Consider the following 13,781-nt stretch of genomic DNA (forward strand, 5'->3'; position numbering starts at 1 on the left):
TGGAATGGGTCAATCAAGTTAACATTAGCATTACACATATTTACCATTTTTTGTGCTGAGAACACTTAAAATCTACTGCTTTAACAATTTCCAAAATATAATACATTGTTCATTAGTCACCATGCTATACAATCTCCAAAGGTAATTTATTTCTTACTTGTTCAACTTCAAGTAAACTTCTGGTTCAAATCTAAAAATGTCTTCAAAAGACTCATGTATTAAGGGGATAGCTGGATCATAAGGGCTCTAACTTATGGCGCTAATCCACTGAAGAACTCACAGCTTGATGAACTATTAGAAGATGAGGCCTGATTGAAGAAAGTATGGGGTGTGCCTCTGAATGGTTTATCTTGTTCTAGACCTTTCCTCTGCTCTTCTCTCTGCTTCCTATCTGCCAAAGTGTGAGCACGTTTTGTCTGCCATGTTGCCATAAGGCCCCCAAAAGTGCAGCCATGCAATCATGGGTTGTTTGAAACCCTCTGAAACCATGAGCCAAAACAAATCTTCCCCTGAATTGTTTTTCTCGGGTATCCTAGAGTGGCAGAGCCCAGTAACTGTATAAGATTTAAAACCTTGTTCCCAGAGGTTCAACTCTCCCAAACAGTACATTTTATTAATGTCCTTCCAGTCTTAATCATTCTGTAGAATGATTTCTCTAGGTAAAATAGAACCTCTAAAAAGAAGCTTTGTAAAAGTATTTTATTTAAGATGGCTCACTGGTTAAGAGCACTGACTGCTCTTACAGAGAACCTGGGTTCGAGTCTCAGCACCCACATGGCAGCTCCGAATCATCCTTAACTCCAGTTCCAGGGGAATCCGAAGCCCTCTTCTGACCTCCTTGGCATTGCACGACACGAGTGCACTCATACATGCAGGCAATACACTCATACACATAAAATAAAAATAAAATTTTTTTTAATTAAAAAAAAGATTTATTTATAGCCTTACACTAATCGAACAAAAAATTCTTGGTTACATACAGCTGTGCAAAGGCACTAACATCTGTCACAATAACAAAAAGTTATAAACATACTACACTAATCCATTTGCTAGCTTATTTTAGGGCCTGGCAAAGCACAACTCAAAGACCAGTTCTGGCCCCCATCATTTTGTGTTACTAGAACCCAGCCATATCTATTTGTTTACATGTTGCTAACGATTGCTTTCTCATTACAGTAACAGAGCATGACAAGGTAGAGTAGCTACAAGAGACTAAACCTAAAACCTGAAATATCTTTCCGATGATCTTTAACATGATCAGATAATGTTTTCTCATCCCAGATCTAAGATACTATGTTTAAGCAAAGAAAATAAAATGGTATGTTCATCACAGAGCTTGGATGTGAGAACTAGCATGGTAGCTCAAACTACTTATGAACCAACTTTTCTTTTTACAAAAATTTTTCAGGGGGGGGAAAAAAAAGCTGTTACTACTACTATGAAAAATTCTTATTTCTACACAATTCCAATTTCAGTAATATTTTTAAAATAAAGCTCTATTACCTCAATTCGTGGTTTCTTTGCTTCTGCTAAAACTTCATCTGCAGCTCGTTTGACTATAAGAAAAACAGAAGTAAACAAGTGTATACTTTTGGAAAGCGGGTTTCAAAGTTCAAAATAGAGGGGCTGGAGAGTTGGCTCAGTGGTTAAGAGCACTGGCTGTTCTTGCAGAAGACCCGAGTTCAAATCAGCACCCACATGGCAGCTAACAACTGTCTGTAACTCAAGTTCCAAGGGATCCTATAGCCTCTTCTGTCCTCTGCGGGCATTGCACGACATGGGTGCACTTACCTACATGCAGGCAATACATGCATACACATAAAATAAAAATAATAAATAAAAAATATTTTTTAAAAAAGTTCAAAATAGAGATATGACAAGTGTACCTTGAGTAGACCGCTGAAGACCTATTTCTAGGGGAGCACTTCTGTCTATACTTGCTGATGTGGCTGAAAATTGGAAAAAAAAATATTATAAGCAGATCAATAGTTGAATACACTTTTTGGATATTACAAGTGAAATTCTTATTGTATTTCTTATTTCTGTAGAATGATTTCTCTAGGTAAGGCAGAACTTTTAAAAAGCAGCTCTGTAAAAGTAGTTTATTTAAGATTAATCTCTACTAGAAAGTCTATGAAAGAACAAACTACTTTTAACAATTTAGCTTACAAATTGCTGAGATGCACATTACTAAGCTGCTAATGCCAGAAGTTAACTAGTCACTTTTAAAGACTATACACAAATATTATAACACACATTTAAAAGTATGCCTAATCATAAATACATATATATGCACACATGAAGTTCTTGAAGTTAAAATATGAAAATTTTAGTTATTGACAATTGGTTTTAAAAAAAAAAACAAAAAACCTTTCAATTATCCTTCAAGATATTTTTGAATGGTTCAAAATAATGTAACTATAAAAAAAATTACCTGATCCCATCTCCCAAGTTCCCTCTCCCCTATAATTGTCTTATGTATCCTTCTATAAATACAAAATGGTATTTTTATTTGTACCTTTAGCATAATGTACAGAATATTCTGAAATTTATTTCCTATTTACCTAACAGTATTATCTCAGACACTGCTTCACTGTATGTAGAATATTTTGCTAACTCTCCTTTTTTTGTGTTTACAGCTAGGGGGTACCCAATTGTATAAACTAATTATAATTAATTCAACTGGTTCCTTATGAATAAGCAGTACAATTCTAACAGTCTTTTGCTTTTACAAACAAAAGCATGAAGAAACTTTAAATGTACAGCACTTCATACATTTTCAAATGCAGTTCTAGGTTAGTTCAAAATACAGCAATTTGGGGCTGGAAAGATGGCTCTGCAATTAAAGAGCAGTGGCTACTCTTGCAGAGAACCCAGATTCAATTCCCAGTACCAACAGGGCAGCTGACAACCAGCCATAGCCCCAATTCCAAGAGATCTAACACCCTCTTCTGGCTTCTGCAGAACAGGTACACTTACATAATACAGGAAAAACTCATAAAATAATAAAAGAAATCAAAATGTAGCATTTTGAACTATGTCAAATTTATAATAATGAACTGTCCACAATCTCTTCAAAAAGGGTTGTATAAAGTCACATAACCAATACAGAATGTTTCCTGATAGCCTCAAAGTATACTATTAAACACCAAAACTTAAAATTTTATCCTTGTATCATTTAAATTTCTAATTCACGATGAAATAAAACAAGTTCAACTGATTTTACTGCCTTTTCCATTTATATGTTGATTATAATTGATAAAGTTGTTGGTCTTTGTGCATGTATTCCAAGATCACTTTATATATTAGTGCAAATGCTTCTTTTTCTGTCATACAGGAGTTGAAATATTTTTCCTAGTTTATTAGGTCTTTTGTTTTTATAAGATAGAACATTTTTACTTTTATCAAACTATTAACTGATAATCCTTCCTTTTCCATTGAGCTGACGTGTCTCTATTCAGATAAATTCATATACGTATTTCTGGTGTCAGATGAATTACCATAACGCCACCAGACCAGCCTCACATTCATATTTCTAATCTAACCTGTGAAAGTTGTTTTATTAGTCTATTGACTCACTCTCAGTTTTTAAATTATGGGGTCTTTAAATTCTATATTCCAGAATGCTTATTTTCTCATTGATACAAGACAAGGTCTCACTATGTAGTCCTGGCTGGCCTAGAACTCACTATGTAGATGAGGCTGGCATTGAACTCAGAGAGATCCACCTGCCTCTGCCTCCTGATTAAAGGCATGTGTTGACATAGCCAGCTTTTTCTAAAAATTATTAAGGTACTCCTTTTCACCAAGTAAAATTTAATAATACTTGTGTAGCTTTACTGCCCACTCAAGAAATGCCATCTAGATTTTTATTGAGATCATGTTAAAGGTCTAATTCCTGTTAAGAGTTAATGTTTTTAAACGGTTATGATGTGTCTATGAAGATGGTCTTAACATCTGTTCAACTCTTCAATAAACTATTAACAAGTTTTAAAAATTAGTAAAGGAATATATCTGAGGACTAAATTTGTCCTACAGAAAGCACAGGAAATGATGTGGATGGATAAACAGCAACTTAAAGATTCTAAAAAGAAAAAAACCATTTGTTTCAAAGTATTCTCCCAAAATGAACCTATTTAACAGACTAATCTGGATGCTTATTAAAACCAGAAAATCCTATACTTTCTCTACCAGGTCTTTTAAAGGAAGAGAAAAACAGTGAGAGAAAGAAAAAAAAAAAAAACTTTTTAACAGGTATTATCACATGAGCTCTTTAAAGAAAACACTGCTCTAAATTATTAAATTTGGTTTAATTCAAAAAAGGCAAAAATTTTAAAAGCCTTTTCTCAATCCTTTCCATCTCAATTCCCTTTCCAAGAGATGAATTACTCCTTAATCCCAGTTTACCTTGTTTGAGAGTAAAAAAATTTTGCATTTGTATAGTACCCAGAACAATGCAATTTTAAAGACTAGGCAGTGAGGGCTGCTGACATGGCTCAGCAGAGAAAGCACTTGCCGGGTTAGCTTAGCAACCTGAGTTCAGTCCCTGAAACCCATGTAAAAGTACAAAGAGAGGTCAGATTCCACAAAGTTGTTCTTTGACTTCCACACATAGCTGTGATGCACATGCCCACACAATAAATTTTTTAATTGTTTTTTTTTTTAATTACAAAACACAAAGAGTAAGTATTGAAACAGGCATTTGCTGAATGAAAACATCACAAGGAGAAAACAATCTGGTGAATCTCTTCTCATTATGCATAAGATTCTCTATACACACAATTTTACAACTTAACATGTATGACTTGAAAGGTATTAGTAGTTTAAAGGTACAAAAAAATTCCACCCCAGGGAAGGGGAGTTCCATTATAGTTCTATTATACCAATTAATTTGTATTCTGTTAGAAAATACTCATCTATTCATTTAAGTATCTACCATACACTGCTGTTCTAAATGTTATCAAGTAATAAGACAAACAACTGAAACAACTGTTCCTTTAAGGTTTAATCTATAGAAGAGAACACAGACAATATGTAAGTCAGCAACTAAAGTAATTTCAAGTAAAAATATAGAAATTTTTGTTTAAAAAATGAGGACTTTGTTATATATAGGCGTCTGTATATAAGTTCTGTATTTTAGAATGGTCAGAGATGTCTTCTCTGACAGAACAATATTTGGGCCTAGATGGAAGAGGATGAGAGTCCTGTGACAATAAAGAAAAACAGAGGCTAAGAAGACAGAAAGAACTTCAAGTGCAAAGGCACCCAGATTAAAACTGAAAGATCAATGTCACTGACTGCTTTGAGTAAAGGAAGAATGATGAAGATGAAGTCATTGAGATTTAAGCAGAAGCAGTGTATCATGAAGTCCAAGGTAAGGAGTACTAGCTTAACCCTAGGAGGGCATGGAGCAACAAATGACCTTGAACAGGTGACGGGCACAATCAAATTTATATATTTTTCCAAAGCAAGCCTTAATTGCTAGGTACAGACTACACTGCAGCAAATAAAGACTAGAAACCTGTGAGGAGACTGAAGATAACAAGTGCAATAGGCTTGGAATAGAAAATAGTGATGGTTTAAGGCAGAGAAAAGGAATTACTGATGGCATAGATGTAAGATATCAGAAAAATTTGACTTCACCAGGGTTTGAGGCCTAAGTAACTGCATGAGTAAAGAACCATCACTTCTTTCTAAGATAGGAAGAACAGACACACAGTTTTTGCTTTTATGTGGGTGGAGTTGGGAAAGAGTGAACTGGGCACTCTTACTCTGAATTATGTTAAATCCAGAAGCCTGTTAAAACATTTAAAGAAAGATGACAACAGTAAATTTATAAATACATAGCATAAAGTCAACTAGAGATAAATGCAGTTGGTTCTTGAACTGGGGGTTTAGGGGGTACCGACTCCCTCATCACACTGAAAATTCATGTATAAATTTGACTCTTCGAAAAATTACTTTTCAAAAAATTATTATGTTGCTGTGTGCCAGAAGCTACTTAATGAATAACCCATATTTTTGTATACTATACATAAAATACATGGCAAAAAATATTAAGAACCACATGCACTCACTATAAATTTCTGAAGAGATGATCTTCTCACAAGATGATTAACATTACATGATGTTTTAAGCTAAGCTCACTACAACAGCCAACAGGAGCTATAAAGCTACTGCATATTATACTTGAATTTCATAGTTATGATTTAATAGTGCATCTTTATGTTTGCTTACATTTCTCTCGATGAATGGGTACCATGTTCGGCAAAGAAATGTTTTTGTCCCTTAGTTTTAACTGTGTATAACAAGCCTTTAGGTTATGAGTAAAAGTTTACACATTTATGACACATCCTTTCCTTTTTGCTATAAGTTTTTTTTAAATTAGTATATAACACAATGATAAACCTTTTTTCTTAATTTGTTCTGGCATAGTTGACCAGTTTTTCAACATTGTCAGAAATCTCAAATAAACAAAACAAAAACCCTACCACATGTAAGTGGATCTGCATTTATCAAACACATGCTGTTCAAACAACAGCCGTATTTGGTATCAAGCCGGATGAATAGAACAAAGTATTTTCAGCATAAAACTGGAAGGTCACCTAGAGATTTTGGGTTAAAAAAAATAAGTCATAGGAAACTTCCAACAAGATTCTCTATGTACACAATCTTACAACTTAAAAACATTAGGTACAGAAGTAATAAAAATATACTGAGAAGTGGACAATGAAAAACCAAAAGTCTAGTGCCCTGAATGCTAAGTGGAAAAAAGACTTCAAAGAGAGAGTGCCCAACAGTGTCAAATGTCGTCAACAGGTCAAGGAAGGTAAGAGAAAGCCTGTAGCAACTCACAGGTCTCTGACTTTTGAAGAGTGACTTCAGTAGGATGGTGAGGCTGAAAGCTAGACAGAACAGGCTTTAAGAAGAGTGATACCATGCCAACTCTTACTGAGAACTTTGAAGTAGTAAGAAGAAAAGTAAGTGATAAACAGTAGGAATAGGGAATCAAAAATAATTTGTAAAGAATAGATGTCTCACTGCAGGTAGTCTAGAAGTTAACAGTGTAGAAGAAAGGAGAAAATTGATAAGGCAGGACAGATATAATAATTTTCAGAAGCATGGTCTTTGAGACTGTGAAGAGAAACCACATACAAGGAAGGAGTGACAGCCTTAGAAACAGTCAGTGTTACTCACTGCACCTAGAGAGAAGTATACAGACACTCCTTGGGGAGGTTAATTTAGTAGAATTTCAAATTCTCTTCCCCTACTACTTCTTTCACAGGGAGGGTAACAGAAAAAGCAACAGTGTCTATTCAAAATGGGAGCAATTTCAAAGCTACTCACATGCTTCCCCATTGAGATAGCCAAGGAGGTCTTTTCGGTCAGGTCTTCTAACCACAGGAATATTTTCAGTCTGAAGCCAAAATTTTAAATTAGATATTAAATGGGAGCAACTATGAAGCTTGATAAATACCATGTATTCTCTGAATTTATTCCAATATATCTTGATAACATTCAAAATCACATTTGTAAAAAACTTCTGGCTAAAAAGAACCTAAAAACCTTGAAATTTTTTAAATGTTAATTTTCAGTAATTTTACTTTTGAAATTTCAGGAAGATATATTACAGACACTTATTTTAAAGAAGTAATGACTTTATGTCTTCTCAAAATGTCAATACCAGGCTTTCCCAACCCCTAGCTTTACTGTTATTTTTTAACTGTACTTAGGAGACTGTGCACAATAAGGCTACTACTATCTTTTTAGTCTCAATGCTGTCTCACTTTATACAGTATCTATAGTGCTTTTCACACACAAACCAGATATACTCAAGCTATTCAACTTAAACTCTTCCAAATAAACTAGATTAGCCAATAAACATAAATTTTGATAATTAACAGCCACACAAGAAAAAGTACAGGAAAATGTTAATGGCAGTAGATTACCTTCTACATTACATGTTTCTTTTAATCCTTGAGTATATATAAATTCTATAAGTGGGGGGGGGATTTGAAAAATTCATGTCTGAAAACATGTTATATCAATTTTAGAAAAATGAGCAATTTTCCTTTAATCATCTACATTCATTATTTGTAAAAAGGTGATTAAAACTTTGACTGGAGCAATGACTCAGCTGTTGTTGCTCTTCCAGAGGACCCAAGTTTGGTTCCTAGCATCCAGATTAGACAGCTCACAACTGCCTATAACACCAGCTGTAGAGGGCTCTGACTTCTTTGACTTCCTCAGGCACCTGCCCTCATGTACACACACCCACACAAAGACACACACATATACATAATTCATTTATTTTTATTTTATGAGTGTATGAGTGTTTTGCTTGCATGTATGTTAAGTGTACCAGTGTGTACGATGTTGCAGAGGTCAGAAGAGGGTGTTAGAACCTCTGAAACTGGGATTACTGCTGGTTATTAGTTGCCATGTAAGTGCTGGGAATCGAATCAGGGTCCTTTAAGAGCAGCCAGTAATCTCAACCACTGAACCATCTCTCCTGCCCCATATACACACAACTTAAAAATACATCTTTTTTTAAAAGGTGATTAAAAAAAAATATCCTTCAGGCATCAAGTCATCTTTGGGTCATGAACTCAATAAATTTTTGCCATTACCACAATTTTCCTTATCCTTTTTCTAATGTAAACAGAGTGCAAATAAAATCAGTTGCCAAGGGATCACATAGATTAAAACTTTTGTCAACTTATATAAGTAACTATGAAGTCATCAGAACCCTTAATATCCCAGCCCAATTACCTCATCAGGAATTCCACGTCCCTATACCCAATAGCACTTAACTTAACTCCTTTCTGACTTACTTAAACTAATTTAATCACTTAGCTTTTCAAAAAAAGATAAAATTTTGTCCTTATGACAATACAAGTTTAAAAATCCACAAGTACTTTTGTCCTTGTCATTTTTTAAGCCAATCTATAGGGAATATTACAGAGAGTTAAAAGATTTGAATTAATTTTCTTTAAATTGCTGTCACTAAGTCTGACCATTTATTTCATTATATAAAGTATGAATCATGTACATACACATTACAGCCAACTGAAAACGATTTAAGTTTACTGACACTAAAATGGGCACTATGGCTCAGGAATACCTGTTCCAGGAATAGTCGGCTTATAACAGAGAGCAAATAATAAAGGAATTAGAAGAACAACCTCTAAGTTTGTAGAACCTCAAAATTTTAGAATTTTGTCCTTTTAATTTGGAAAATATTTAAGAAAAACAAGAGTTAAATCTTTTATGACCAAAAGTCCTGAGCTCCAGTTTGGTTCCCAGCACCCAATTACAGTTACTACTTGTAAACTATAACCACCTACAAAAACAAGATCTATAAATCTATAAAGCACTTCAATTATTTAACAGTTCTAATTGCTGTTTGACTCAGTTTTTAAAGAATACAGGGTAATTTAATACAACTATTAATTTTTTCCAACTTTAAGTTTTTAAAAAATAAGTATCACTGAATATGTATTTCTTGCTCAGAAAGGTCATTCTCAGCTACACAGCAGCTGGAGGCCAGCCTAGGCTACATGAGACCCTGTGTGTTCTTCCCCCTGACCCTCCCCCAAAAAAAAGTATTTGAAGGGATTTGGGGGGGGTCTATTTTTGGAGACAGGTTCTCCCTGTAGCCTCAGCTGGCCTGGAATTCACAGATATCCGCCTGCTTCTGCCTCACAAGTGCTGAGATTAAAGGTGTGTGCCACAATGCCCAGCAGAGGGACCATTTTATTTGGGCATTTATTACAATTTACAATGTCATATTGTCATCCTATTTGTCAATTTCTTAAAAGTTTTTTACAAACAGGAGACTCTCATCATAACAATCTCTGTGACAAGATCTTTTCTAACAATTCCTATTGATTTCCTCCTAGCAATGGATTTTCAAACACCAAGAAGCATACAAAACTGAAAAACAAATGAATTTATCAACAAAGAATGGAAAGAACTGTGTTGCTTAAAATTTATTTCTAAACTGGCATCTGCTAAGATTTATTCTTATGACCCAAAAAGTTTTCTCAAGTTAAACTATAGTTTAAATTACAAAAATTCTGTAAGCTTGTATTTAAAAAAAAAATCTGTGTATGTACTTTTACTACTTCTACTGTCATAAACATTAACCATATTTTACATGAGAAAAGAGTTGCCTATTTTAAAACCTGAACAAATCACTTACCAGTCTAATTTGGACACTCCAAGATACTTTTAAACGTTTGAAATCTACAAGGGATGTTATCTATGCCAAACGATAACAGTATAATCACTAAAGTTTTAAAATAAGTCCTACTTACAGCTGCACGTCGGACATAAACCGGATGAGAAAGGTGCACATTATTAAGTAGAAATAATATAGAATCCAATGTGTAGTACTCTCTGGGTTGGCCTTCCTTTCCAGTCCTAAAATGATAAAGGCAAGATTTTTATTCACAATTTAAAATCAATTATTTGACCTGAATTATATGGTTTCATTTATATATACCCAGCTGGCTAGTCAACAATGTATTTAACATGGCTAACAAAAATATACATGAAGGATAAATTGTCCTAAGTGAGCTGCCATTAGAGCAAAAAGAACACAAAAGACAAAACCAAAATGCAAGCAATAGGGAAGGCATATAAATTCATACTCTAAAATACTATATATACTATTTTTTTAAAAGACAGGCAGGGTCTCATGTATCCCAGGTTGGCCTCAAACCTGTTATGCAGCTGAGGATGGCTTATACCACCACTCCTTGTGTTACAAGGTAATGGAAATCGAACCCAGGGATTCATGCAGGCTAGGCAAGTACTCTGCCCACTGAGCTACATCCCAGAACCCACTATGTACACATTTTAAAATAAGACCTAAATTAGGCTCTGGGCTTTATCAACTAAGAAAGAAACCCAACCAGCTGCACAATGAAAAGGATCATTAAGAGAAAACAAACTGCTTAGAAGAAACACAAGTATCTTTAAGGCTGCGCTCACACATCCTGGGGCCCTTTCTTAACAAGATACTGCTGTACAACATCCTTAACAATATTCTAAACAATAAACATAATGAACTTCAAGGCTATGATTCTGAGAACAGGTTTCAAATTAGACCAATGGTACAATACCAAAGTATAACTGGACAAAACAATATAGTCTTGGGGTGCCAGCTCTACATGCAAACATATACATAGCATAGTTCTCTCCCCTCCATCTACTTACCACAGTTCAAATATGCTATGAGTTCATCTCAACACAGCTCACTGTAATTTGTCCTAAGTCTACTATACTAGTCTCTATTGCTTTTAAATCACCCATTATGTGTCAATTATTATACAAAGTAATTGGATACAATCATCTTTTTTTCTTATGATACAGGAAAGAGGAGAAAAATTACACAAAGCACTATCACGATGAGGGTACTGTTAAATGGTTTAGAGTGTATATATTTATATGTGCATACATACAGAAAATAAAATACTTCCATGGACTTGCTGTTGAAAGTTTCAAATCTCTTCTAAGATTTACTTTTTCAGTAGTTTCAGTGAACTACTTTTAAAATATGTTCTTTCCAGCCCTCAGTTCCTAAGTGTATCTATCACTCCCTCATACCGGGAGATTTTTTTCACCATTTCACTCACAATTCTCTTATCCATTCTTTAAAGCTTATTCATCTTTTCATTCATTTACCCAAGAAGACTCTCTCAGATGCAAATTTTTCAAGCACATTTCCATGGAGCCTTCCTTAAATGCCCCCACCCAACTAGAAGTAAACAACTGCTCTAAGCTATTAAATGTTTCACATCACCTTATTCTGTTTTATCTCTTCTATTCAGGCTAACTAAACCACTTGTGAGGCAGGAACCAGTTTTAAGAATTGTTCTGTTTCTTGCCGGGCACGGTAGCCCATGCTTTTTATCCAGAGCTCAGGATACTGAGGCAGGCGGATTTCTGTGAGTTCAAGGCCAGCCTGGTCTACCTAGTGAGTTCCAGGCCAACTGGGGCTACAGGGAGATCCTGTCTCAAAAAGACCCCAAAAAAAGAATTGTTCTATTTGTCAAATTAAACTTCTTTAGACTTGATTACTATTTAAGCAGTTTTTTTAAAGGAAAAATATCCATAAAAATCCAATCCAATCAAAGATAAGCATTATCCTATGAGGTTTAATTTGGTAAAACACAGTAAACTCAGAATGTCATTTGGGCAACACTTTATAAAGCTAATTATTAGGTCAAAAACAGAGAAATCTTAAAATCTTCCATAGTTTTTAATCAATCATTCACAGTCATTCAAAGAAAGTGAGTAACCAAATTCTGACTCAAGGTTTATCCAAATGAAGCACCAACAACAGGAGCATCACTAATGGGGCCCAAAGGATGTTAAACCGGACCCTCAGTGATGTCCTGAATGACTTAAACACAAAACCTGCATGGATCAACATTCCGAAGCATTTCTCTTTAAAGGACATTTTCAAAAAAAAAAAAAACACATACCATCAATTTCTTAGACTTGTAAAACTCACTCCATCTCACCAGTAACTTTCTCCCCAAGAAAGTCCTGCTTTCATCCCGAACACTGATTTTGATGACTTCCATATTCTCCCATCTCTTTCCTGTCCTAATTTCAAGAAGTACTCGATTCCCTTCTGTTTCCTTGAAGAACAACATCCTCCCCAATTATGAAAGAAATTAGCAAGGCGGTGCAAGAACCAGCGGAGACAGTTCCAACACATGGCAGCCTCTGGGAGAAAAAAAATTAAGAACAAAAAGAGACTCGGTGGCCGCCAGACACGGTGCTTTGTGCTTCTCCACCTCTGCTCAGGTAAAGACCGTGCACCAGTTCTCCAAAGGCGGGCCATCCACAGGACTGGTGAAAAACGAACTGGTAAAGTCAGAACTCCCATGGTACCCTTCCCTTGGGCTTCTCAAACCAAAAAAGGCTGGACCACTCCAGGACCAGCTCCATCTCTTCCCGTCTCATCCTAAAATGCAACTTCTGCTCCAGAGAATAACTTTTTCCCTGGGCACCCGCTTTCTTCCCCATCCCCTAAGGACACAGGGGGAGGGGTTGGGGAAGAGGTCGCCCAGGGGCGCCCCGCGCAGCCCCGACACCCCTAGGCCACAGCCATGCCGCACTCACCCCCAAACTACATAGTTGGTCTTCACATTCTTGGGCCAGGAGAACTCCCCGAAGATCACTTCATCTCCCTTGACCACAATCTCCTTCTTCTGGATGTTGTACTGTCGCAGGACGCTGAGCACGTCCGCCATCTTCGCCCCCCTCGCCGCCGCCGCCGCTGCCGCCGCGGGCCCTGGGCGCAGCCGCCGCCGCCGCCGAGCCTGCCGTCCCCTTCCCCCGTCACCTCGCCCTCTTCCTCCTCCTCCGCCGCCGCCGCGAACCAACAGCAGCAGTACTAACAGCCGTCCGCGTCTACGACAGCACCACCGGCAACAGCCGCCCAGGCCGCCAAGGACCCCGCGCTATATAAGGTAAGGCCCGCCGCGGGCTGCCCGCGGAGAACGCCTGACTGACCTCGCGCCGGCAATACCGCAGGCCGCCGCCAGAGGGCGCCGCTACCGCCGCGCGAAGGCGCGCTTCCCAGACTCCCCTGGGGCAGGCAGCGGACTCGCAGTAGACCGAGCTCTGCCACGCTGTTCCCGGGGCAGGCGCTCCTGGGGAACAGAGCCGACTGCGGGCGGTGCGCACAGTCCCGGGTCCACGGCGTGGTGCGTGTGCACCTGCTGGGCTCTTCGCTACTTTCCAGCCTACAGCTTGCGCTG

The 13,781-nt window shown here is 36.9% G+C and overlaps 1 protein-coding gene across 1 annotated transcript in view; it reads right to left on the bottom strand.

Moving 5' to 3' along the window:
- Cdc73 (cell division cycle 73) overlaps window positions 1-13,534 on the bottom strand; it is a 132,218-nt gene extending 118,684 nt beyond the window's left edge. Inside the window, exons 1-5 of the mRNA XM_008836212.3 lie at window positions 13,141-13,534; window positions 10,320-10,425; window positions 7,348-7,417; window positions 1,887-1,949; window positions 1,504-1,556 (exon numbers count right to left, since the gene is read on the bottom strand). Coding sequence (XP_008834434.1) covers window positions 1,504-1,556; window positions 1,887-1,949; window positions 7,348-7,417; window positions 10,320-10,425; window positions 13,141-13,271 — 423 coding nt within the window. The 5' untranslated portion in view covers window positions 13,272-13,534. The remainder of the gene's footprint in view (window positions 1-1,503; window positions 1,557-1,886; window positions 1,950-7,347; window positions 7,418-10,319; window positions 10,426-13,140) is intronic.
- Window positions 13,535-13,781: the final 247 nt, after the last annotated feature.

Source organism: Nannospalax galili, unplaced genomic scaffold, assembly GCF_000622305.1.
Source record: "Nannospalax galili isolate Female #2095 unplaced genomic scaffold, S.galili_v1.0 scaffold1017, whole genome shotgun sequence".
Classification (NCBI taxonomy): Eukaryota; Metazoa; Chordata; class Mammalia; order Rodentia; family Spalacidae; genus Nannospalax; species Nannospalax galili.